The 22,979-nt window shown below is 43.2% G+C and overlaps 1 protein-coding gene across 1 annotated transcript; it reads left to right on the top strand.

The window, feature by feature from the left end:
* Positions 1-954: 954 nt before the first annotated feature.
* gtf3c5 (general transcription factor IIIC, polypeptide 5) lies at positions 955-17,619 on the top strand. The gene is made up of 11 exons (XM_078425875.1): positions 955-1,182; positions 3,486-3,714; positions 4,670-4,868; positions 6,470-6,665; positions 8,646-8,750; positions 9,564-9,678; positions 11,616-11,696; positions 13,352-13,449; positions 13,921-14,003; positions 14,809-14,951; positions 16,508-17,619. The coding sequence occupies exons 1-11, from the start codon at positions 961-963 to the stop codon at positions 16,657-16,659; spliced, it is 1,623 nt and encodes a 540-aa protein (XP_078282001.1). The 5' UTR covers positions 955-960; the 3' UTR covers positions 16,660-17,619.
* Positions 17,620-22,979: the final 5,360 nt, after the last annotated feature.

Here is a 22,979-nt window from a genome sequence, read left to right as displayed (position 1 = left end):
AACATGAGGGACGCAGAATATTAGAGGAATGCATAGTCTTTTTCCCAGGGAAGTAGATTCAAAAATTAGAGGACAAAGGTTTATGGTGAGAAGGAAAAGATTAAAAAAGACCTGAGGGTGATGCGTATGTCAAACAAGCTCCCAGAGAAAATGGTTGAAGCTGGTACAATAACAGCATTTTTAATACATTTGGACAGGTGGGGAAGGTTCAGAGAGATGTGGGTCCAAAGCAGGCAAATGAGACTAGCTTAAATGAGCAAATTGGTTGATGTGGAGGAGTTGCGCCTAAGGGCCTGTTTCCTTGCTATATTACTCTGACTTTATGTTGTGAGTACATTTAAATACCCCTGCTGTTATTCACAAGAGCATGAACAAGTAAAGGTAAGAAACTCTTCCTTTGAAAGCAAGGTCGCTCACACCTATTTCTTGGGGGGAAAAGTGGTGTACAAGAATTGAACACAACTCCCAGTAGTGTTGTGACAGAAGAGCCATCTTTAAAATAGATTAGATAGAGTTATACTGTTGTGTAACTCAGCTGGGGGAAGGCAGCATCTCTGAAGAGAAGGTATGGATGACGTTTCGGGTCGACTCCAGAGATGTTGCCTGTCCCGCTGAGTTACTCCAGCATGTTGTGTCTATGTTGGGTGTAAACCAGTGTCTGCAGTTCCTTCCTACACATTTAAAATAGATTAAACAGGTGTCAGTGCCAGGGATGGGCATTGAAAAATATCATGTAATCTTAAAGAAAAATAGAGAACATGAGCCAAACTCCTGACCATATGTATCTTTCACTCACTATTACTGGGAGGGGGAAATTGTTTGTCATCACATTGCTGTTTACATAGTTTAATAATGATAGTACTTGAATATAACTTGATGTTAAGCGGAAACAACATCGTGACGGTTTGTTCCCCCCTAGTTGCACGCCGGACGTAGTTAGGTGTGGGACCAGATGCTGCCATGGCGGCCGTCATTGAGGCGATGGAAGTGGAGTCGGAACCTGTGTTGAAGCCTACACCTGCTGAGCAGGGGCCCGCCGCCAAGTTTGCCGGTTTGCAGACGACGGCGGTGAAAGTGAACTTTGACGCCGAGAAGCGACTGGTTTGCGCCGAGTACCCCGGGGTGGTCCGCGACCCGCTGAAGATGCTGGAGACGCTGGGCGGTGAGGAGGGGGTCTCACGGGTGAGTCAGGGCCTTCTCCACTCACCCCAGGAATGGCCTGAACCTCTCTCTCTCTCTCTCCCTCTCCGACCGCGGGCTCTCCCCACAACAAGGAGACGCACAAAGAACTGCAGATGCTGGAATCTTAAGTTAAACACGGAGATCTGGAGCAACTCGGTGGGTCAGGCAGCATCTCTGGAGAAAAGGAATGGGTGACTCTTCGGGTCGAGACCCTTCGTTTAGTTTATTATTATCACGTGTACCGAGATACAGTGAAAAAAACATTGTTGTTGCGTGTTATCCAGTCAAAGAAAAGTATCTACGTGGTAACAATCAAGCCGTCCACTGTGTACAAATAAAGGATAACGAGTGCAACAGTTAGTGCGAGATAAAGTCCAATTAAAGATAGTTCAAAGGTCTCCAATGAGGTAGATGGGAGGTTAGGACTGTACTCTAGCTGGTGTGAGGATCTGCCTGCTAACAGCTGGGAATAAACTGTTCCTGAATCTGGAGGTACTGTGTGTGTTTTCAAATTTCTGTACACTTGCCTGATGGGAGGAGAGTGATCGGAGCGAGATTGGTCCTTGATTATGCTAGTGGCCTTGTCGAGGCAGCTTGAAGTGTAATTGGAGGTCCACAACGCTCTGCAATTTCTTGCGGTCTTGGATGGAGCTGTTCCCGAACCATGCCGTGATACATCCTGATAAAATGCCTTCTGTGGCGCATCTATAGAAGAGAAAATGCTTTCTACGGTGCGTCTGTAGAAAATAAAATGCTTTCCGTAATCTCCAGAGGTGCTGCCTGACCAGCTGAGTTATTCCATCACGTTGTGTTCCGCATAAGATTCCAGCTTATGTAGTTCCTTGTATTTCCATTTTTATCGTTCCACTTCAATCTTCTAAAAGTATGCCTACTGTGAAAAAGTTCTGCTCCTCTCTCAGACCAGAAATGTGAAGATGTATCCCAACTGAAAACATCACCTGTCCACGTCCTCCATAGATGATGGCTTACCCGCTGAGTTACACTAGCATTTTGTGTTTTACAGGTGAAACAGGGTTGCCTTCACTTGCTGTGCTTAAATTAGTGACAAGGTTACTTGGCTCGCTGGTGGGACTCTAAGAATTATGTTTGCCATTCAAATCACATCCATTGATTTGAGTGGAAAGATCTAGTCTGACTATTGGGAGAGTTGCACATTGGAATTTGAATTCCAGATGTGTTTTTCTAAATTGCTGGCCCATCTGCCATCTCAAAGGAGCCCTAAATCATCCCACAGAACTCAGGAGTGTATCCATATTTGTCTAAGTTTGACATCTTATGTTGCTCATAATCTCAAATAACATTTTTTTCCATTATTGTCAATTATACCCTGGTTAAGTAGCTAGATCCAGTGAAATTCTTTTTTTGTATATAATTGAGTAAAATCTTACCATACAGAATGGAAGAATAGTAGATTACACTCAGGCAGTACACGAGTCGCCATGTTTCCAGTGCTATTTGTATCCTTCAAGTTTCAAAGTTCTTAAATGTGGAGCCTTATCTTGGCCTTAAAGGCCCGTTGTCCTGGCGGCGTCATTAAGTCGGAGTTGCAGGGGTTGACCTGGCCTGGTGATTATGTCCAATTAGGCCCATCCAAACCTCGTGCTCGGACGATCTCGGCCTTTAAGGGGAGAATGTAACATTTTTCAAAGAATTGTATTGTCACTCGCTAAACATTACTAAAATAGATCTTGGAGACAAGAGACTGGAGAAATAAACAATCTGCTGAAGGAACTCAGTGGGTTGAGCAGCATAGGGGGAAAGTAATGACTACGCCCTTCTGTATATGCTGTTTAACTGCTAAGTTCCTTAAGCAGATTGATTGTTTACACTATAATAGATCGTCTGGCCCTCATTATATTGCTATATGTACGAACCTGCTGTACATTAATGGGATAACTGACATCCTGTACTTCAAAAATACACGATTAGCTGTAAAGTGCTAAGACAATGCCTGAAGCTATGAAGGGAGGTTTATAAATCAATACACTCCTTCGGCCATCTGGCCCTATGTCCCCTTCCCTGGTGTTGACAATCCATCTGTCCCGAGATTTGTCTTCCTCACATTTCCCCAGGATCACTCCAACTCGGGAGGAGTTTGCTTCCCATGTTCGACTGATCAAATGTTCCCAGATTAGTGGGCATTGGTTGGACATTGAGCGAAGCATCTGTTACACTAAACCTTGTCCTCTAATTTTTCAAATAATTGATCGACTGAATGTGTGACTGAGGGCCAACTGGTGTCTATGATAATAATTCTTTAAAATCTGTTTATTTTGGAATAGATTTACGCTGATCCGAGCAGGAGACTTGAACTGCACTTCCGTCCAAAGGATCCTTACTGCCACCCTGTGTGTGGTAACCGGTTCCCCTCAACCAGCATGCTACTCCGGGTCAAGAGAAAAAAGAAGAAAATTAGAGCCGAGACATCTCCAAAGGAAGGAGAATGTGAAGAAGAGATTAAATATGAAATGGAAATTCTTGGCATTATCGGGACCACGTACAAATTTCAGGGTAACATATCGTTGGATTCTGTATAATTCAGCTGTTTGTCTTCAGAAGAAATGGGAAAATGAATTCAATTCATGCCATAGTTCAGTCAGTAATGTGCAGGAATTGTGTTAGGGAATTGGAGAAGAGGAGGGAATTTGTTATGATCCATCAAGTTCTTTGCCGACCAAGGGATGTTTGCCGGTGGAGCAAAAGCGAGGGGAAATCCTTCATGGTACTTGGATGTGGACAGTTCTGGAGCACAATTTTGGGGGAAAAAATGCTTATTGACTTGGCCATTATTTGTCTCTTAGCCAAGATATTTTTGAAAAAGGCTGGTTAGCCAAAGATCATCACATTGTGGGTGCTTGTGCAAATGGTCTCTCGCATATGCTACCTTGCAAGAATAGCCACAAAAATTCATAATTAGTTGTAATATGAGATTCTTGCTCTTGTTTTCTCCCTCTCGCTCCTTGACTATTGTGGCTTGTGGTGGAAGAACAATATTCAGGCTGGAGGACGGTGAGCAGTGAAGTTCGGCAGGGATCTGTGCTGGGACCTGTACTCCTTGTGATATTTAAATGACTTGACGACAGCGAAGACAAGTTGGTTAGTAAATTTGCAGATGACACCAAGATTGCTAAGGTCGCAGTCTGTGAGAAAGGCTGTCAAAATATACAATGGGAGGAGCAACAATTATAGGAGATTTGCATGGCAAGTTTTTTTTTTTACAGAAGGTGACGAGTACTTGGAATGTGCTACTGGGGAAGGTGGTGGAGGCAGATACAATAGTGGCATTTAAGAGACTTGGATAAGCACGTGGATATGCAGGGAATGGATGGATATGGAATATGTGAAAGCAGAAAAGAGTTGGTTTTGGCATCATGTTCGGCACAACCATTGTGGGCTGAAGGGCCTGTTCGTGTGCTGTGCTGTTACAGGTTCATTGCCTGGTGAGTCTCCTGATTGTGTCTTACAGGTATGTCTGATTTCCAGTTTCTTGCCTTGCACAATGCATCAGCAGGCTCACAAATGTCCATGTACGACAAAGTTATTCTCCGCAAGCCTGAACACAAGGAGTTCTTTGATCAGGAGCTGCCACTGTATATCCCTCCTCCAATATTTTCCCGTGTGGATAACCCTGTGGATTACTTCTATCGACCAGAGGTTCAGCACAGGTCAGTACAACTGTCCAATGTGAAAGGGTATTAGCACCATTGAACAGGAATGCGGCATTTGGTTCATCTGGTCTGTCAGTTTTAATGCTTCCATCCCCTTTTAACCAACCTTGGCTCTACATACTCCTATTCATCATTTCTTCTTCCTTACCTTCTCTGCAAATCCGTGCACTAGCAGGTTTTGCTTTCTCACCATTCTTTAGGAAAGATTTTTCTTGAACTTCCGAGTGCATTAATTATGACTACCCTTTATGAATTAGGAGCAGGACAGGCCCATTGGGTTCTCCACCTGCTTTACAGCTAATCCGTCTGTAAACTCAACTCCACATTCTCTTCATGGGGGGACCTTATTGAAATTTACAGAATAGTGAAAGGCTTGGATAGAGTGGATGTGGAGAGGATGTTTCCACTAGTTGGAGAGTCTAGGACTAGAGGTCATATCCTTAGAATTAAAGGACGTTCTTTTAGAAAAGAGATGAGGAGAAATTTCTTTAGTCAGAGGGTGGTGAATCTGTGGAATTGTTTGCCACAAGGCTATAGTGGCTAATTCAGTGGATATTTTTAAGGCAGAGATAGATAGATTTTTGATTAGTACAGATGTCGGAGGTTATGGGGAGAAGGCAGGAGAATGGGGTTAGGAGGGAGAGATAGATCAGCCATGATTGAATGGCAGAGTAGACTTCATGGCCTAATTCTACTATCACTTATGATGTTATGATCTAAGTGCCGTAGCAAGTATCTATCTACTGCCACCTTAAAAAAATTCTAAGAGACTGTTTACTCCATCCTTTGAAGAAAAGTTATAAAGATTCAAGGCCCTCTGAGATAAAGAAATCTTTCATTCTTTGTCTAAAGGGGCAACCTCTTACTCGTTAACACAGACTCCTGATTCTAGATTCTCTCACAAGAAGCAGCTTCAACTTCACATCCACTCTGACAAGACCTTTCATTATATATCGTTCAGTCAAAGACAACTCTCACTTTTCAAAATGTGTAGGAAAGAACTGCAGGTGCTGGTTTAAATCGAAGATGGACACAAAATGCTGGAGTAACTCAGCGGGACAGGCAGCATCTCTGGAGAGAAGGAATGGGTGACATTTCAGGTCGACACCCTTCTGAGACCAGTCTGAAGAAGGGTGTTGACCCGAAACGTCACCCATTCCCTTTCTCCAGAGATGCTGCCTGTCCCGCTGAGTAACTCCAGCATTTTGTGTCCATCTCATTCTTCAAAGCTCTAAGAATGAAGCCTAGTTGCTTCAATTTATTTTCACCACCCCCTCCCCGCAATTCCTACTTAATTCCTACTTAATTGCAAGGTGCTTGTGATATCCCAAGGTTACAAAAAGTATAACGATAATACAAACTCTTTCACATTCTGTTAGTAAATACCAATTATTTCACAAACTCTAAAATTACAAACTGATGTTGAGAAATTCCTGTTGCTTTTCCCAATGATTGGTCCGAAATCTATTCTGATTGAATTTTGGATCTCTCATCCTACGAATGGTTTCTTTCTTGGATTCTTGGCAGAACAGTGGAAGATATATTGGGTGTGATTTTGAGAGTAAAACTCATTAGCGATTATTTTGTCTCTTTCTCAGGGAAGGATATCGGCCTCCAAAACTGTCCAACGAGAATCTGATTGGTCTGGGGCGAGCCCGGCGTCCCCATAACGCCATATTTGTAAACTTTGATGACGCCGAGGTCCCATCCCAGCCACTTGAAGCTGCGGTTCAGAACTGGAGGAAATTTAACACTCAGGCAACAGACCGGAAAGTTGAAGAAGAACTGAAAGGGGTGAGCAGTACTGGTGTCCATTTTAATTAAAGTGCTTGAACGTTGTTTATTTAGATCTCTATTGAAGTTAACCTATCAATACACAGCAGATAAATTCTTCCTGATGGGGTGTTCTTAGTGGTATAATTCCTATATTGCTGTTTGTAAGACAAATTGGCTGCAGCAATTTCCCATATTACAAGCGATCAACCTTCAAAATGCTTTGATGGTTGTAAAGTGATTTGAGACGTCCTGAGTTCGTGAAACACTGATCATTTTCTTTTTTTTTGTCGTCCAATGATACAGTATAAATAACAGAAACTGCTGGAAATATTCAGCAGGTCAAGCTGTATCTGTGGAAAGGCAAGCAGAATTAATATTTCAGATTTATTAGAAGAGTCTTAAACCTGAAACATAATTCTGTTTCCCTTTCCACATACGTTACTTAACCTGCTGAGGGCTTCTAGTATTCTCTGTTTCAGTTTCAGATTTCCAGCATCTGCAATTTTTAATTTTCAAAGACACTGGACTTTGTTCTGGAGGTGTAAAAAAGGCAAGAGTTTATAGCTTGTACAACATATTTACTTCATTCAAAACATTGTCTGGCCCTGTGGAAGAATGGAGATATTTGGAGAAGCAAGATCAGTGAGAGTTACCTGTGTGTGCATTCTTTCATTGCTGCTAACCCCAGTTTGATACAAATCACACATTAGTCCACTGGTGTCAAAAAGGCAATGAAAAACCACCTTGAAAGATTATGATGGTGTAAAAAAAAAAAGGATCATGTTGCTGCTTGGTTTTTATATTTTAAAGAAACCTGCTTTACTTCCAATACTTTGTCCAAGATAAATTACAGCATCTATATTTATAATTGAAATTATATAAGTAAATTTCTTTGAACAATTAGGTTGCTCTCACTGATGTCATTCCTCAGTTTTGTTTGTCTTATTTCCTCAACCAGTCTTGCAGTGCAATTCCCCACATAATCAAATTCCTGCTTCCCAACTTGAAACAAATAATATTTTATCTGTTTTTATTGATCTAAGTATCTCCAGTCCTTTAATCACAACGTTTAATGTATTAAATTAATTCTCACTGACAGGACTGCATTAAAATACAAGTTGCCCAACGTTGGTAGTGGGGCTGTCTTTGTGAGCTGCTGATTGAGTCAACAGGCTGGTTTTCAGCGAACTTTAGAATTAAGGACCTACAACTACACTTGATAGTGACTTGTTAGGTATGGTTCCTGAAGACTATGTGCAGGAAGATGACTAGTAATTTTCATAGAGCTCATTCAGTCTTTAATTCAGTTTAGAGATATAGCGTGGAAACAGACCCTTTGGCCCACTGAGTCCGCACTAACCAGCGATCCCCGCACACTAACACTATCAAACACTCACTAGGGACAATTTTACCACCTTGAAAGATTATGATGGTGTAAAAAAAAAAAGGATCATGTTGCTGCTTGGTTTTTATATTTTAAAGAAACCTGCTTTACTTCCAATACTTTGTCCAAGATAAATTACAGCATCTATATTTATAATTGAAATTATATAAGTAAATTTCTTTGAGCAATTAGGTTGCTCTCACAGACCCTTTGGCCCACTGAGTCCGCACTAACCAGCGATCCCCGCACACTAACACTATCAAACACTCACTAGGGACAATTTTACAATTTACTGAAGCCAATTAGCCTACAAATTTGTACATCTTTGGAGTGTGGGAGGAAACCGGAGATCCCGAGGAAAACCCACACAGGTCATGGGGAGAACATACAAATTCTGTACAGACAGCACCCATAGGCAGGATTGAACTAGGGTCTCTGGTGCTGTAAGGCAGCAACTCTACCGCTGTGTCACCGTGCTGCCCCGTCTTGATGTGCTATTTCCATCAACAAAGTATTACACGTACAGTGTTGTGAGTTGTGTGAGATGCGGCCTTGTACTTGTGAATGGTAGAACTTGGCATCTCATTGTGCAGACCTGTTATCTGTCTCCTCAGATCTTTGTAATCCGGCCCATCTGGTCCAGAAATGCAGTTAAATCAAATATTAATGTGCATCCAGAGAAGCTGAAGCTGCTGCTGCCTTTTGTAGCCTACTACATGGTGAGTCACAGAGGGTGCTCGCCAAAGATTCACACAGCACACAAACAGGCTCTTTCGGCCCACCTCCTCCATGCCGACCGTCCGTGATGTCCATCTGTGCTAATCCCATTTGCCTGCATTAGGCCACTATCCTATGTCTTTCCTATCCAAGTACATGCCTGCACCCCTTTTAAACATTGTAATTGTATCTGACTCCACCACCACTCCTTGGCAGATGTTTCAGATATTCACTGCTCTCTATGTGAAAAGCCTACCCCTCAGCTCTCCTTTAAATTTCTCCCCTTTCACCTCAAACCCATGTCCTCTAAATCTAGGCTTCTCTACCCTGGAAAAAAGCATCAGACTGTCTATGCCCTTCACATTCTTATTAACCTCTAAGGTCTACTCTCAACCTCCTACCTGACAATGAGAATAAACCCAACCTATTCAATCTCTTATAACTACAACCCTCCATACTAGGCAACGTCCTGGTGAATCTCTTCATATCATATCATATCATATATATACAGCCGGAAACAGGCCTTTTCGGCCCATATCCTTCCTATCATATGGTGACCAGACTGTACACTGTGTACTTGTCTGACCAATACTCTGTACAACAGCAACATGATGTTCCCAGCCTATGAAGGCAAGCACACCAAATGCCTTTTTCATCACCCTATTCACTCATATCACCATTTTCAGTTATGAACTTGCACTCAAGTCTCTACATCCATGCTCCTGAAGCCACGCCGTTTACCCGGTGTGTCCCACGAAAGATTTGACCTTTCAAAATGCATTACCTCATGCCTGGCTGTCCGCTCTTTTTCACAGCTTACAGGTCCCTGGCGAAGTCTCTGGGTGAGGTTCGGATATGACCCAAGGAAAGATTCCAAGGCAAAGATTTATCAAGTGTTGGATTTCAGACTTCGTTGCAGCACCAAACATGGTAACTGTTGGAAGGAGAAACTGATTGCACTCTGTGCTTAAAAACAAAATAATATACATTTAATACAAGGAAAGGAATGTATGTATTTTCTACCTGTATTTTCTCTTCTCTGTTCAGTTGATCTCCTAGTGTAGAATTGAGGGACTGCTGCACTGTCAGGTGCCATCTTTTATATATTAGATGCTAAGCTGAACTCCCATCTGGCCGTGTGGATGTGAGTGAACCTATAGCAACATCTTGAAGGAATACTGCGTCCAATCTACGTGCAGCAGACTACCAAATTGATAATGTGATAAGAAGTAACAGATCTTTTGCTTCAGTGTTTATTGAGGAATAAAGATGGTCTCGGCTGCTTGGGAGATATTTCATGTTCATAGAGTCAGATTTCAAACAATTTAGGATGGAAAATATTCTTCCTTAAATCTCCTATCCCTTGGAGTCTGAAGAAGGGTCCCGACCCAAAATGCCACCGATCCGTGTTCTCCTGAGATGCTACTCCAGCAGTTTTTGTTAACCAGCATCTGCAGTTCCTTGTGTCTACTCCTATCACTTGCCCTTTGACTTGTGCCTTCTTGTCATGGATATCCCCGCTAAGTGAAAATATTTCTCCGTGTTTATCCATTAGTATCTTCAATATTTTGTATATCTCAATCAGATATGACTCATCAAACAGAATTAATCCAGCCTAACCAGTCTCCTCGTAATTGCATCCATCCTTTCCAGGCAACATCCTGGTGAAACAACTCATTCACCAGGACGTTTCTGGAATGGATGAATGCAGTCACTGAAGTGATGCTGTGGGATCTTCTATATTAAGCTAGGAGGACAGCCCCGTCCCTGATTTGACACCTTATTTGAAAACCGTACCCCCTGTCGATGAGGCACTCTCTTGGTATTGCTGGTCCCGCAGTAATCCTCCCCTGCTGGTGCAGCATTCCTGGGAATGTTTTGTGTTCAAGTCCCTGCACCGCATTATTGCTCAGGAAAGACATTACATACCTGCTCCTGAAAGGTATTGGTTTATTATTGTCACGTGTACCACGATACAATGAAAAGTTTTTGTTTTTGCGTGCTACCGAGTTAAATCAGATACAATCCAGTCATACAAAAGGATGGCATTAGAGCAAAGGAAAAGTGCAGAATATACACCGATCAGCCAAAATATTATGACCTAATGAGCCAAAACGTTATGACCACCTGTCTAATATGCTGTTGGTCTTCCATGTGCAGCCCCATACACAGCAGGGTGCAATGTATTGTGACACATTCCTCCCGTGACCACCATTAAAATTTTCTGTGACTTGTGCCACAGTAGACCTTCTGTCGGTTCGGAACTGACGGGATAGCCTCCGTTGCCCTCGCGCATCGATGAGCCTCGGGCGCCCAACACCTTGTCGCCAGTTTGTGGTTTGTCTCTCCTCGGGCCACTGTCGGTAGGTACTCACCACTGCTGACCTGGAGCACCCCACAAGCCTGGCCGTTTCAGAGATGCTCTGATCCAGTCGTCTGGCCATAACAATTTGGCCCTTGTCAAAGTCACTCAGGTCTTTGCTCCTGCCCATTTCTCCTGTATCCAACACATCAACTTCAAGAACTGACTGTTCACTTGCTGCCTAATATATCCCATCCTTTGACAGGTGCCATTGTAACATGATAATCAATGTTATTCACTTCGCCTGTCAGTGGTCATAATGTTATCGCTGATCAGTGTAGTTTTCAGCATTGTAGTGTACAGTTACAGAGAAAAAGTCCATTATCCGCATTGTGGTGAGTTGGAAGATTTGTACTGCAACCCTAGCTTATGGGAGAACTGTTCAGTTGTCTGATAACAGAGGGAAATAATCTGTTCCTGAGTCTACAAAAACCTATAATGAACCAGTAAATGGAAATTTCACTGTTAAGTGTTAATGAGGGTCAGATATAATTGTGCTTTACAGGTTATATGCCCTCTGACATGCCAGTGAAGGCAAAGCGCAGCACATTTAACTACAGCCTGCCCATTACCATCAGCAAGCCAGGTAAGATTCAGTAAGTATATGGTTAATGTTGGACACTAAAAAACGTTATGATTCAGCCTCTCCTGTACAAGTTATGATTTATGAAGCCATGGGTATTTGAGATCAACTTGGGTATAAAATATAAAATCTAACCTCCCCTAGCCAGTACAGAAATTCCAAACTTGACCGTAGTTGGATCCTGTCAGGTTTGGGTCAGGTAACTTGGAAGCAAGTTTTAGGTTTAGGTTTTTTATTGTCATGTACAATGCAAGTGTAAGTGAAAATTGAAGTACAATGAACATCTTTGTTTTCCATGCTATTCAAACAGATCAGACATACCATACATAAATTCAAACAATTCAATCTTGAGTACAGTAGATGGTGCAAAGGGGAAGATACAGGGTGCAGAGCGTAGCTCTCAGCATTTCAATGCATCAGTTCCATATACTTTGGTACTGGATCCAATGTATAGTCAGTGTTGTGGAGTTCAGCTCTTACACTTTCTGATTTTAAAAAAAACCCTCATTCAGCTGAAGATTTATGTCTATTTTACTGCCTTCACATAAAGAAGCAAAATAAATCAATAGATATTTTTCAGATAATATTTATTTACAAATATATCATCTGCACATATACATATAAATTATTAATTATAAACATCTACATATTGATTATGAGTTGTATGTTGATCTTTATCCAGCCTATAAGTAGTTCATCTCTAGCACAAATAATTCAGTGAAGAATTCAGTGATTAAACACCCACTTTAGGGACTGGCAGTCTTTCACAGTTTTATATGGAACATGATGTTATTACTACATTCTACAGCCATTATCACTTAGAAACATAGAAAATAGGTGCAGGAGGAGGCCATTGGGCCCTTTGAGCCAGGACCTCCATTCATTGTGATCATGGCTGATCATCCACAATCAGTAACCTGTGCCTGCCTTCTCCCCATATCCCTTGATTCTACTAGCCCCGTATAGGTGATATTTTTATGATGTGATGCCTTCTGATTTATACATGTCCAATTAGCAGACTGAGGAACTTTTTCCTGTTAGCACCTACTCTGTTTAAAGAATTTATCTGAAAAGAGAGGGAGGATGTGGAAGTTTGTTTAAATCCTTCTAGCCCTCAACCTTCCCATCCCTGATGTCTTCTTTGCTCTTGCATCCATTGGAAATCCCTTCAGTTGACCCAATCTGAACCTCTTGCACATGCAGGACTTTAATTACTCCAGCACGGGTAGCTGTGCCTTCAGCTGTCTGGGCATTACCTCAGGAATTATCTTTTGCATTTCTGCCTCTCTCGTCTTCCTTGCGATGTTTCTTTAAGTCTGTGAAGTGCATGGGCCTGTTTTACTGCATTAAAGTCTATGTGTAACTATAAATCATGGTCACCAAAGAGCAATCAGAAGTGCTGATCGAAATTGCTCAAAAATCTGACTAGCTGAAGTTGGTAGACATCAAATCAGCAACATGCAACCCATTAAGCTATCAGGAATATCTTGATCAATGCCTTAAGAGCAACAGCATTGTACTCAATCCTCTGCTGATATTAGTCGATCAACACGATTTGCTCAATATAGGCAACTGAACTTGACAAGTGTGGATTATTAAATGACAGAGACTGTATTGCTTTTTAATTGCGTGATTTTGATATTCCCTCTAATTACTAGTCCCCCAGGTTGTGCGTATTCAGGATCTAACTAAAGCTCCAAAAATTCTCAGCTTCCCACATAGGAAATTGCTCACCTTGTCTGGATACAAACTCAAAGTAAGTTTCCACTCACAATGGTGGTGTGAGAATTTTGCTCAATATATTTAAAGATAAGACTATGTACAGTGAAATATGGGGTCAGAGAGGATAGTGCACCGGCCAGGGACAGTCCTGAGGAGGGACATGCATAGACTAAAGAGAATTAGGTGAAAGATTGGACACACGTGAATGAGTCAAAATTAATGTAGTGCACGAATAACTATGGCGGTTTTGAAATGATCATTTGTACACTGTTGTCCAGATAGGATAATTGATTAACTGGTTCTTTTCATTCCCACGTTTTATAAAATTCTGATGCCGTGTGGGACTTTGTTTTAGCCAATCTTGACACTAAGTCTTCCCGCCCAACTGTATCTCCCTGCAGATTTGAATGGACCGAGTGCCAGGAAAGGATTAGATTAGATCAGAATGCAATAGGTTCATTGTATGATGTAATCGTCCTGATTTCTACTATTCTTATAATTCCAGGAGTCGGTGTACATCTTCCGAGAGGACACTTTGCCACCTTATCGCCAGATGTTTTACCAGCTGTGTGACTTGGACGTAGACAGGTGCTGCTCATTGGATTTGAGTAGGAAGAGGTTTCAGTGGGAGAGTGGATGGAACGTGCAAGTACCGGGGGAATTGGTTTTAAGCTTCTCACTATTCAACTGAGTTGTCTTGGGGATAAATATTGGCCAGGATATCAGCAAGAAACGTCCCTGTTGTTCCTCAAAATAGTGCCATCAGATCTTGTACGCAGACCTAAAAAGAGTGATGAGACATAGATTTATATTTCCGTTAGTTTGGTTTAGTTTAGAGATACAGCACGGAAACAGGCCCTACTGCCCACTGAGTCCACGCTAACCAACGATCCCCGTACACTAACACTATCCTACACACTAGGGACGTTTTACTGAATCCTATTAACCTACAAACCTGCACATCTTTGGAATGTGGGAGGAAACTGGAGCAACCGGAAAAAACCCATGCCGTCACGGGGAGAATGTACAAACTCCGTACAGACAACACCATGGTAAGATCTATAGTCAGGATCGAACTTGGGTCACTGGCGCTGTGAGGCAGCAACTCTACCGCTGCGCCACCGTGCCACCAGTCAGACCTACTCTAAGCCAATGTGACTGGAGTGGGACTTTAACCTTCAACCTTCTGACTCAGGATTCAAGTTTGTCACGATCAGGACATTGTGACCTGGACTATTGTGCATTTTCTGTAACTTTAAGTAGAATTTTATCAGTAGAAATGCAGGTTTAGATTTGTGTACCGGCTTACCTAGCGTTCAGAGCGTTTCATGTGTTACAAGTGTTGAATGATGGTCGTCATCTCTCTGAAACTGGTTCCCTTCTGTTACTTCAGTTTAAAAAAGATCATCCATCGCAATAATGGCAAAGAGGCCACATGCAATGAGAGGGATGGCTGGTGTTTGCCGAAAACCAGTGATGAACTCCGGGATCGGATGTCCAACATGATTAAAGAGGTCTGCCGCAAAAATCGAGCAGGTGAGGCCGGTAACTACACTGAAAAGGAGAATCAAAATCTTTTTCTTCTGGTCGATGTGCCTTAGTTTTTCTCTCTGCTTCAACCACTGACTATCCTTTTTCAGCTACAATCAAAGTGCTGGTGGAACTCAGTAGGTCAAGCGGCATCTGTGGAAAGAATAGATGGACAACATTTCAGGTCGTGACCCTTCTTAAGACTGAGTCATGGCCAAAAACATCACCTGTCCATTGCCTTCACAGATGCTGACTGACCCACTAAGTTCCTCCAGCATTTTGTTTTATTTTGTTCAAGGTCCCAGCAAAATCAGTTCCCTATGTCTCCTTTTTCTACTTTGCTGTGACTTCAGTTAAATTTATTCATCCTGTTTAAATTCTTTAATTACTGCGGTGACATCCATCCAGTAACTACCTCCCCTAGACTGCGGAGCCCAGTATTCCTGGGTCCGTCTTCATGCCTGGATCCAGTGTTAACATTTGCTGCTTGCTCTCCAATCTATTTTATTAGGAAGTCTGCAAACATGAGAACCTTGACCTGTGACTAGCGTTTATTTAATGACTCTTGTGCTGAATTGCTCTCTGCTGCAACTGAACACTGTATTTGTGTGTAATATGTGTGAATTAAATAATACCTCTACATAGGAGATGTATTCCTGAAACCTCCACCATTAGATAAATTTATTATAGGAAAAAATATATATCATACACAGATGTTCTGTAGCTTTGCTGTAGAATGTTATAATAAAGACGCACAGTACAGTTTGGCTCAACATGTCAAAGCTGACCAAGATGCCCCATCTAAGCTGGTCTGTTTGCCTGTGTTTGGCCCGTACACCATAAGGTGTTACAGTTCACTTCTGCCTATCTTAAAAGGAGGAAAAGCAATGTACATGGTATTTTGCAGAGTCAGCACTGGGATCATTGGTTAACATTCTCAATTTGGGGTTATAAAATTGTATCTTCCAGTTCCACTCCAATATTTAAGCCCAGATATCTTGGGCTGGCACTTCTGCAGGAGTGCTGCCTGTGCCAAGGACTCTTCAGCCCACCACCCTCTTCAACCACTTGCACTGTGCCACTCTTTGCTTCCCCATTGTTCATCCTTTCATACTCGCCCTAAGTCTCACAGTTACTTGGTTCTGCGACTCATTGGACACATTCACTTGCAGTGATGTTGTCATCCACGTATCTGTATAAAATGGCAATCTTGGAATTCTGTGACATCCATCCCAGTCTCAGACTAACTGAAACATAAAGAATGTTTGTCTCTAACTTAGGGGATTTTTCACATCTGAAGCTCAAGCACCTTTGGGAATTTTGTAGCTGCCTGAACATCCTCTGTCTATAGGTGAATTGGAGATTTAACTTGGGTAACATCTCCACTTCAGTAACATGGTTCAACATTTGGAAGTTACATATTCACCGTCAGGAGTTGCCGTCTGGTGTTAACCTCTGGGCAGCTGGGAAGTCCAGATTGGAAACTGTCGTCCCAAACACTATGAAGCTGATATTGGTTTTATATGTAATTGTTTTTTGTTTTCCTTTTTCCTCATGCTCAGCTTCGACCGGTCTGAGAAAGAAACCATCAGTCACTCAGGAGAGAGAAGAGTATGAATCTGCAGAGGAGGAGGAGGAAGATGAGGAAGAAGAATACGCACCGTCAGAGGGAAGCGAAAATGAAATGGAGACAGAGATTCTCGATTACATTTGACTGCATTGAATGTGAGGTGGACTTGGTTACATGAGGCGAGAGACAAACACTGATTGTTACATTGAAAGTGCCCCACAACACTGACAAGAGATGGTCACTATGCAGGGAGTGTCTGGAATAATATGCATCACGGTCTCGTGTTCATGTGGCTGGCTACATTGGACCAGCATCTCTGACAGAAACTGCTGTTGCAGTTGGGGATTGGCCATTGATCAGTTGCTTCTGGTTTTCTTTATTGGAATGTGACCAAGATGCGCACGCGGTGATCGCTGACGAAGAGTTATGGAACCAGACTGATGGTATACAGCATCTTCTGTCTGCTATATGAACAGGGAGGCTATTGGATTGTGTGGAGGCTCAGCAACTCATTTACTTATCAGCGGGTCATGGGTTGTTAGTTGACGTGATGTCGATGTGAAACCTGTGGTTGAGTGATGGGCTGCAGGCTGGTGTTCTCTGTGACTCCTCTCATGCCTTCTGCAGGGAGTATCCATTCCCAATTAGGCCTTTAATAGGCAACTCATCCACCGACCAGCTTCCTGTTGCCGGCCACATTGTCGGCACCAGAACCAGTTCCAGTCATTCTCATTACAGGTAACAAGGTTTATTGTTAGGTAGTTTAACATATTGTTTTTAAACTTGTAAACGAATGAATGGGCAGTAGTGCTTCTAGTTCTCCAAGGTGGTGATTTTTGGGATGAAATAAAATCCAGAAAGGACAGATAATTCCTTCAACTGAGTAGTGGGTCCACCATTAGACTATGGCAGAGGTGAGGTAAAGCATGGTGTTCATTGTATGTGAATTGAATTGAATACATTTTATTTTACCAAGTATGTATACATACAAGAAATTTGTCTTGGTGCTTTGCTCGCAAGGATAACAACACGATATACAGTAGACAATTAAAAATAAAACGTTATAATTTAAACATGTGAAGAATAAAATAAAATACCAGAGCAAAAGGAGGCTACAGACTTCTGTCTGTTGAGTAGAGCTACTGCTCGTGGAAAAACTATGTTTTTATGTCTGGCTGTGGCGGCTTTGACAGTCCGGACTCGCCTCCCAGAGGAAAGTACTGCAAAGAGTTTATGGCCAGGGTGAGAGGGGTCAGAGATGATCTTTCCCGCTCGCTTCCTGGCCTTTGCAGTGTACAGTTCGTCAATGGGGGAAGGTTGCAGCCAAGAACCTTCTCAGCTGATCGAACAATGCGCTTCAGCCTCCGGAAGTCGTGCTGGTGGCTGAGCCAAACCAGACCATGATGGAGAAGGTAAGGATGGACACTATGATGGCAGAACAAAATGGACCGTCATTGCCTGTGGCAGATTGTGTTTTCTCAGCTGCCGCAGGAAGTACATCCTCTGTTGGGCCTTTTTGACTGTGGAGTCCCTGGAGATGATGGCTGCAAGGAACTTAAGTGACTCCACAGATGTGACTGTGGTGTTGTTGATGGTGAGTGGGGGGAGGGAGGGAGAGGACGGAGAGCTCTCCTAAAGTCCGCAATTAGTTCCACTGTCTTAAGAGCATTGAGCTCCAGGTTGTTGCAATGGCACCTGGACACCAGCTGTGTCACTTCCTGTCTGTAGGCAAATTCCTCCCCATCCTGGATCAGTCCAATCAGGGTTGTGTCATCCGCAAAGTTGAAAAGCTTGACAGGTGTCTGGAGGTGTAGTTGTTGGTGTAGAGAGAGTAAAGGAGAGGGGAGGGTACGCAGCCTTGCGGTGCTCCTATGCTGAGGGTCAGCGGATCCGACATGTGCTTCCTGTCTGTCAGGATGTTGGTGATCCACTGACAGAGGGATTCAGGCACAGTCAACTGGGAGAGTTTGGAGTGTAATAGCTCTGGTACAATGGTGTTGAATGCAGAGCTAAAATTCACAAACAAAATCTTTGCATAGGTCCCCTGGCGGTCTAGATGCTGGAGGATGAAGTGCAGGCCTAGGTTGTCGTCATCCACTGATCTATTGAGCCAGTATGTAAACTGCAGGGGGTCCAGCAGGGGGTTTGTGATGTTTTTCAGGGGGGCCAGCACATCGTTCAAGGGTTTTCATGATTGCAGAGGTCAGTGCGACAGGCCTGTAGTCATTAAGACCAGTAATCCTTGGCTTTTTGGGTACAGGAACAATTGTGGAGACTTTGAAGCAGGCAAGGACAGTGTAGGTTTGCAGGGACTGATTGAAAATGTCTGTGTAGATCGGTGCCAGTTGTTTAGCACAGAGCTTGAGGGTAGGGTGGAAATATTGTCTGGTTCTGAACAGTGTGTGTGGTGGGGAGGGATAGAGCAACCAACAGACATTAGGGGTGGAAGGGAAGAGGAGGTTCCACAATCAGACTGTGCTTCAGCGGTCTCAGCCATTTACTGTTTTATTTCAGGTTTTCAGCACCTGTAGATTTTTGCTTTTCAATTTCAGTTGTACCTGAATTGGTCTCTGAAGACCAGGATTCTTCCCACTTCCCATCAGTTATCACTGCAAACTAATGGGAACGTCCCTGAAATGTATGTACATTGAACAAACCTGCACTCTGCACAAAACAGCCCGTGAATCTTGTTTCACTCTGCTTGGACTTAAATTCCTTGGCTGTGGGTTGGGAGAGAACGTGTTAATACATTTGCAAGTGAATAGCGAGAGATGACATGCCCCTCATTCACATTACCAAAAACACATCTTTAATCGCTCCACACCCTTGGTATTCCCATGTGGATTTCTTGGTAGTGTGGTGTGGAGGTTGTTAGTATTGGGAAAGGATTGTGTGTGGCCTGAATGGACACAGACTGCACTCATGGGTGACTACAGCCTCAGAAGGGTTGTTTTCTGCATTTGGTGAATGATGTACAGTTAACCTTGATCTCTGCAGTCATTCTGAATCTGACTGAGGCTGGACATGACAACAGCATGAAATAAGAAGGAAGAGTCCAACAATGGGTGAGTGGTAGTGGCCCTGTGATTATTTTTTTTTGTTCTTCTGTCCACCATCTTGCTGCTTTTGCAGAGAATGTTGGAAAAAATGCAAAATGACCGAGCTATCAGCGCAGAATAGGTGCTGTCGGAGAATTGTGGAGTGCAGTCAGCGTCATCTAATGCAAATGGAAAGCATGTGGGCAACAGGTGCTTGAAACTCACAACTTAAACTAATCTCATGCGTGAGAAATTCTCAGCTATGAAAACAGTTATTAGGATAAGTGTGTGATTCTTGCAACTGTTTACCCACAGGAATCAGAAACACCAGTGCCAGACGAGGGGGACGCTTTCATTGTGAGGTCAGCACAAATGATTGCTTTGTTTCTCCATATTTTATGGAGCCGCCATCTTGAAAACGGACTCATCCCTGTCACAGATCTGCTTTGGGGTTTTTTGGTACCCTCTTTGTTTCTTCGTCATTAGCTGGATGTTGTAAAACTAACTCATCACAAAACTGCTCTCAATTGCCTATTAAAGAGAACTGAAATTTGATAACCCATTTATTCCTACTCTTTGTTTCCTGTCTGCCAACTAAATCGCTATCAATATCAATACCCTACCCCCAATAACATGTGCTCTAATTTTGCCCACTAATCTCCTGTGTGGGACCTTATCAAAGGCTTTCTGGAAGTTCAGATACACTACATCCACTGGCTCTCCTTCATCCATTTTACTTGTCACATGCTCAAAAAATTCCAGAAGATTAGTCAAGCAGGATTTCCCCTTCATAAATCCATGCTGACTTGGACCAATCCTTTAACTGCTATGCAAATGCACCGTTATTACTTCTTTAATAATTGACTCCAGCATCTTCCCCACCACCGATGTCAGGTTAACTGGTCTATAATTCTCTCTTTTCTCTCTTGCTCCTTTCTTGAAAAGTGGGATAAAATTAGCTACCCATCAATCCACAGAAACTGATCCTGAATCTATAGAACATTGGAAAATGATCGCCAATGCATCCACGATTTCTAGAGCCACCTTGAGTACCCTGGGATGCAGACCATCAGGTCCCGGGGATTTATCAGCCTTCGGTCCCATCAGTCTACCCAATACTATTTCTCGCCGAAAGCAAATTTCTTTCAGTTCCTCTGTCTCCCTAGGTCCTCTGTTCTCTAGTCCATCTGGGAGATTGTGTCTTCCTCAGTGAAGACAGAACTAAAGTATCTGTTCAACTCTTCTGCCATTTCCTTGTTCCCCATAATAATTTCACCCGTTTCTGCCTTCAAGGGACCCACACTTGGCTTTACTAATCTTTTTCTCTTAGCATACCTAAAGAACTTTTACTATCCTTCTTTATATTCTTGGCCAGCTTGCCCTCGTACTTCATCTTTTCACCCTGTATTGCCCTTTTTTGTTACCTTCTGTTGGCCTTTGAAAGTATCCCAATCCTCTGGCTTCCTACTACTCTTTGCTATGTTACACGCCTTTTCTTTTGGTTTTATTCCATCCCTAACTTCCCTTGTCAACCACGGTTGCCTCTTACTCCCCTTAGAATCTTTCTTCTTCTTTGGAATGAAATGATCCTGCATCTTCTGGATTATGCTTAGAAATTCCTGCCGTTGCTGTTCTACCATCATTCCTGCTAGGATCCTTTTCCAGTCGACCTTGGCCAGCTTCTCTCTCATGCCTTCGTAGTCCCCATTGTTCAACTGCAACACTGACACTTCTGATTTAACTTTCTCCCTCTCAAATTGCAGATTAAAACTTGTATTATGGTCACTACCTCCTAGCGGTTCTTTTACATTGAGTTCCCTTATTAAATCTGGTTCATTAGACAACACTAAATCCAGAATTGCCTTCTCTCTGGCAGGCTCCAGTACAAGCTGCTCTAAGAATCCATCTCGGAGGCACTCTACAAATTCCCTTTCTTGGGGTCCAGAACCAACCTGATTTTTCCAGTCTACCTGCATATTGAAATCTCCCATGACCACAGTGGCATTACCTTTGTTACATGCCAATTTTAACTCTTGCAACTTGCACCCTATATCCAGGCTACTGTTTGGGGGCCTGTAGACAACTCCCATTAGTGTCTTCTTACCGTTACAATTCCTCAATTCTATCCACAGCGACTCTACATCGTCAGTCCCTATGTCACCCCTCACAAGGGACTGAATTTCATCCCTCACCAACCTCCTCTGCCCATCTGCCTATCCTTTCTATAGGACGTATAACCCTGAATATTCAGTTCCTAGTCCCGATCCTCCAGCAGCCATGTCTCTGTAATCCCCATAATGTCATATCTACCAATCTCTAAATGAGCCTCAAGTTCATCAACGTTACTTATAATTCAGACATTCATATATAATACTTTTAATCCATCGTTTACCTCACTTTTCACATGGATTCCTATTTCACTTGGCCATGCTCTCCTATCCCTTCATGAGCCCCCCCCCCCCATTATTTAGTTTAAACCCACCCGTGTAGCAGTGGCAAACCTGCCTGCCTGAATGCTGGTCCCCCGCCTGTTAAGGTGCAACCTGTTCCTTTTTTACAATTCAGCCTTACCCCAAAACAGATCCCAGTGGTCTAAGAATCTAAATCCCTGCCCCCTGCACCAGCTGCTCAGCCACACATTCAGATCCCCTATCTCCCTGTTTCTGCCCTCACCAGCACAAGGAACTGGAAGCAAACCGGAGATAACCACCCTGGAGGTCCTGCTTTTCAGCTTCCGAGCTCTCAAAGGTCACGCTGCAGAATCTCTTTCCTCTTCATCCCGACATCATTTGTGCCAACATGCACTACCACTTCTGGCTGCTCACCTTCACCCTTGAGGATGCCCTGCAATTGGTCCATGACGTCCTGGATCCTGGCACCAGGGAGGCAACACACCATCCTTGAATCCCGCCTGTTGCCGCAGAAACCCCTGCCTGTATCCAGGGCCGTTTTTACAGCATTATGGGCCCCCGGGCAAAGCAGTGTACTGGGGCCCCTACCGTTACTCTCCCCCACCCCCCTTTCCCTACCAGCCCCCCCCTGTCGTGCCGGCAAAAAGCACTTACCAAAAAGCACTTAGCGATGGACTTAGGGTGCTACATTGTTGCGAAAAGCACTTACAGATCGCTGTGAGAAGCACTTAGTGACCGAAAATGTTGCGAAAAAAGCACTTATTGAACCTACATTTTTAAAGTATTATTTATTTATTGCAAGTCACTTAACATACACAGATCAGCATGGGGCCCCTATGCTCGTGGGCCCCCGGGCAAGTGCCCATCAGGCCCATGCGTTAAGACGGCCCTGCCTGTATCTCTCACTATGGAGTCCCCTACTACCACTGCTCAGCCTGACGTCGGTCTCTTCGGCTTTGCTTCAGCGCCACGTTTTGCTTCGCAGACTGTCTGCCGCTCAGACTTCTGTCCCGAC

Source organism: Rhinoraja longicauda, chromosome 31 (assembly GCF_053455715.1).
Source record: "Rhinoraja longicauda isolate Sanriku21f chromosome 31, sRhiLon1.1, whole genome shotgun sequence".
In the NCBI taxonomy this organism is placed as follows: Eukaryota; Metazoa; Chordata; class Chondrichthyes; order Rajiformes; family Arhynchobatidae; genus Rhinoraja; species Rhinoraja longicauda.
Note: the sequence above shows the minus strand (reverse complement) of the source record. Positions and strands in the feature narration are given on the sequence as shown.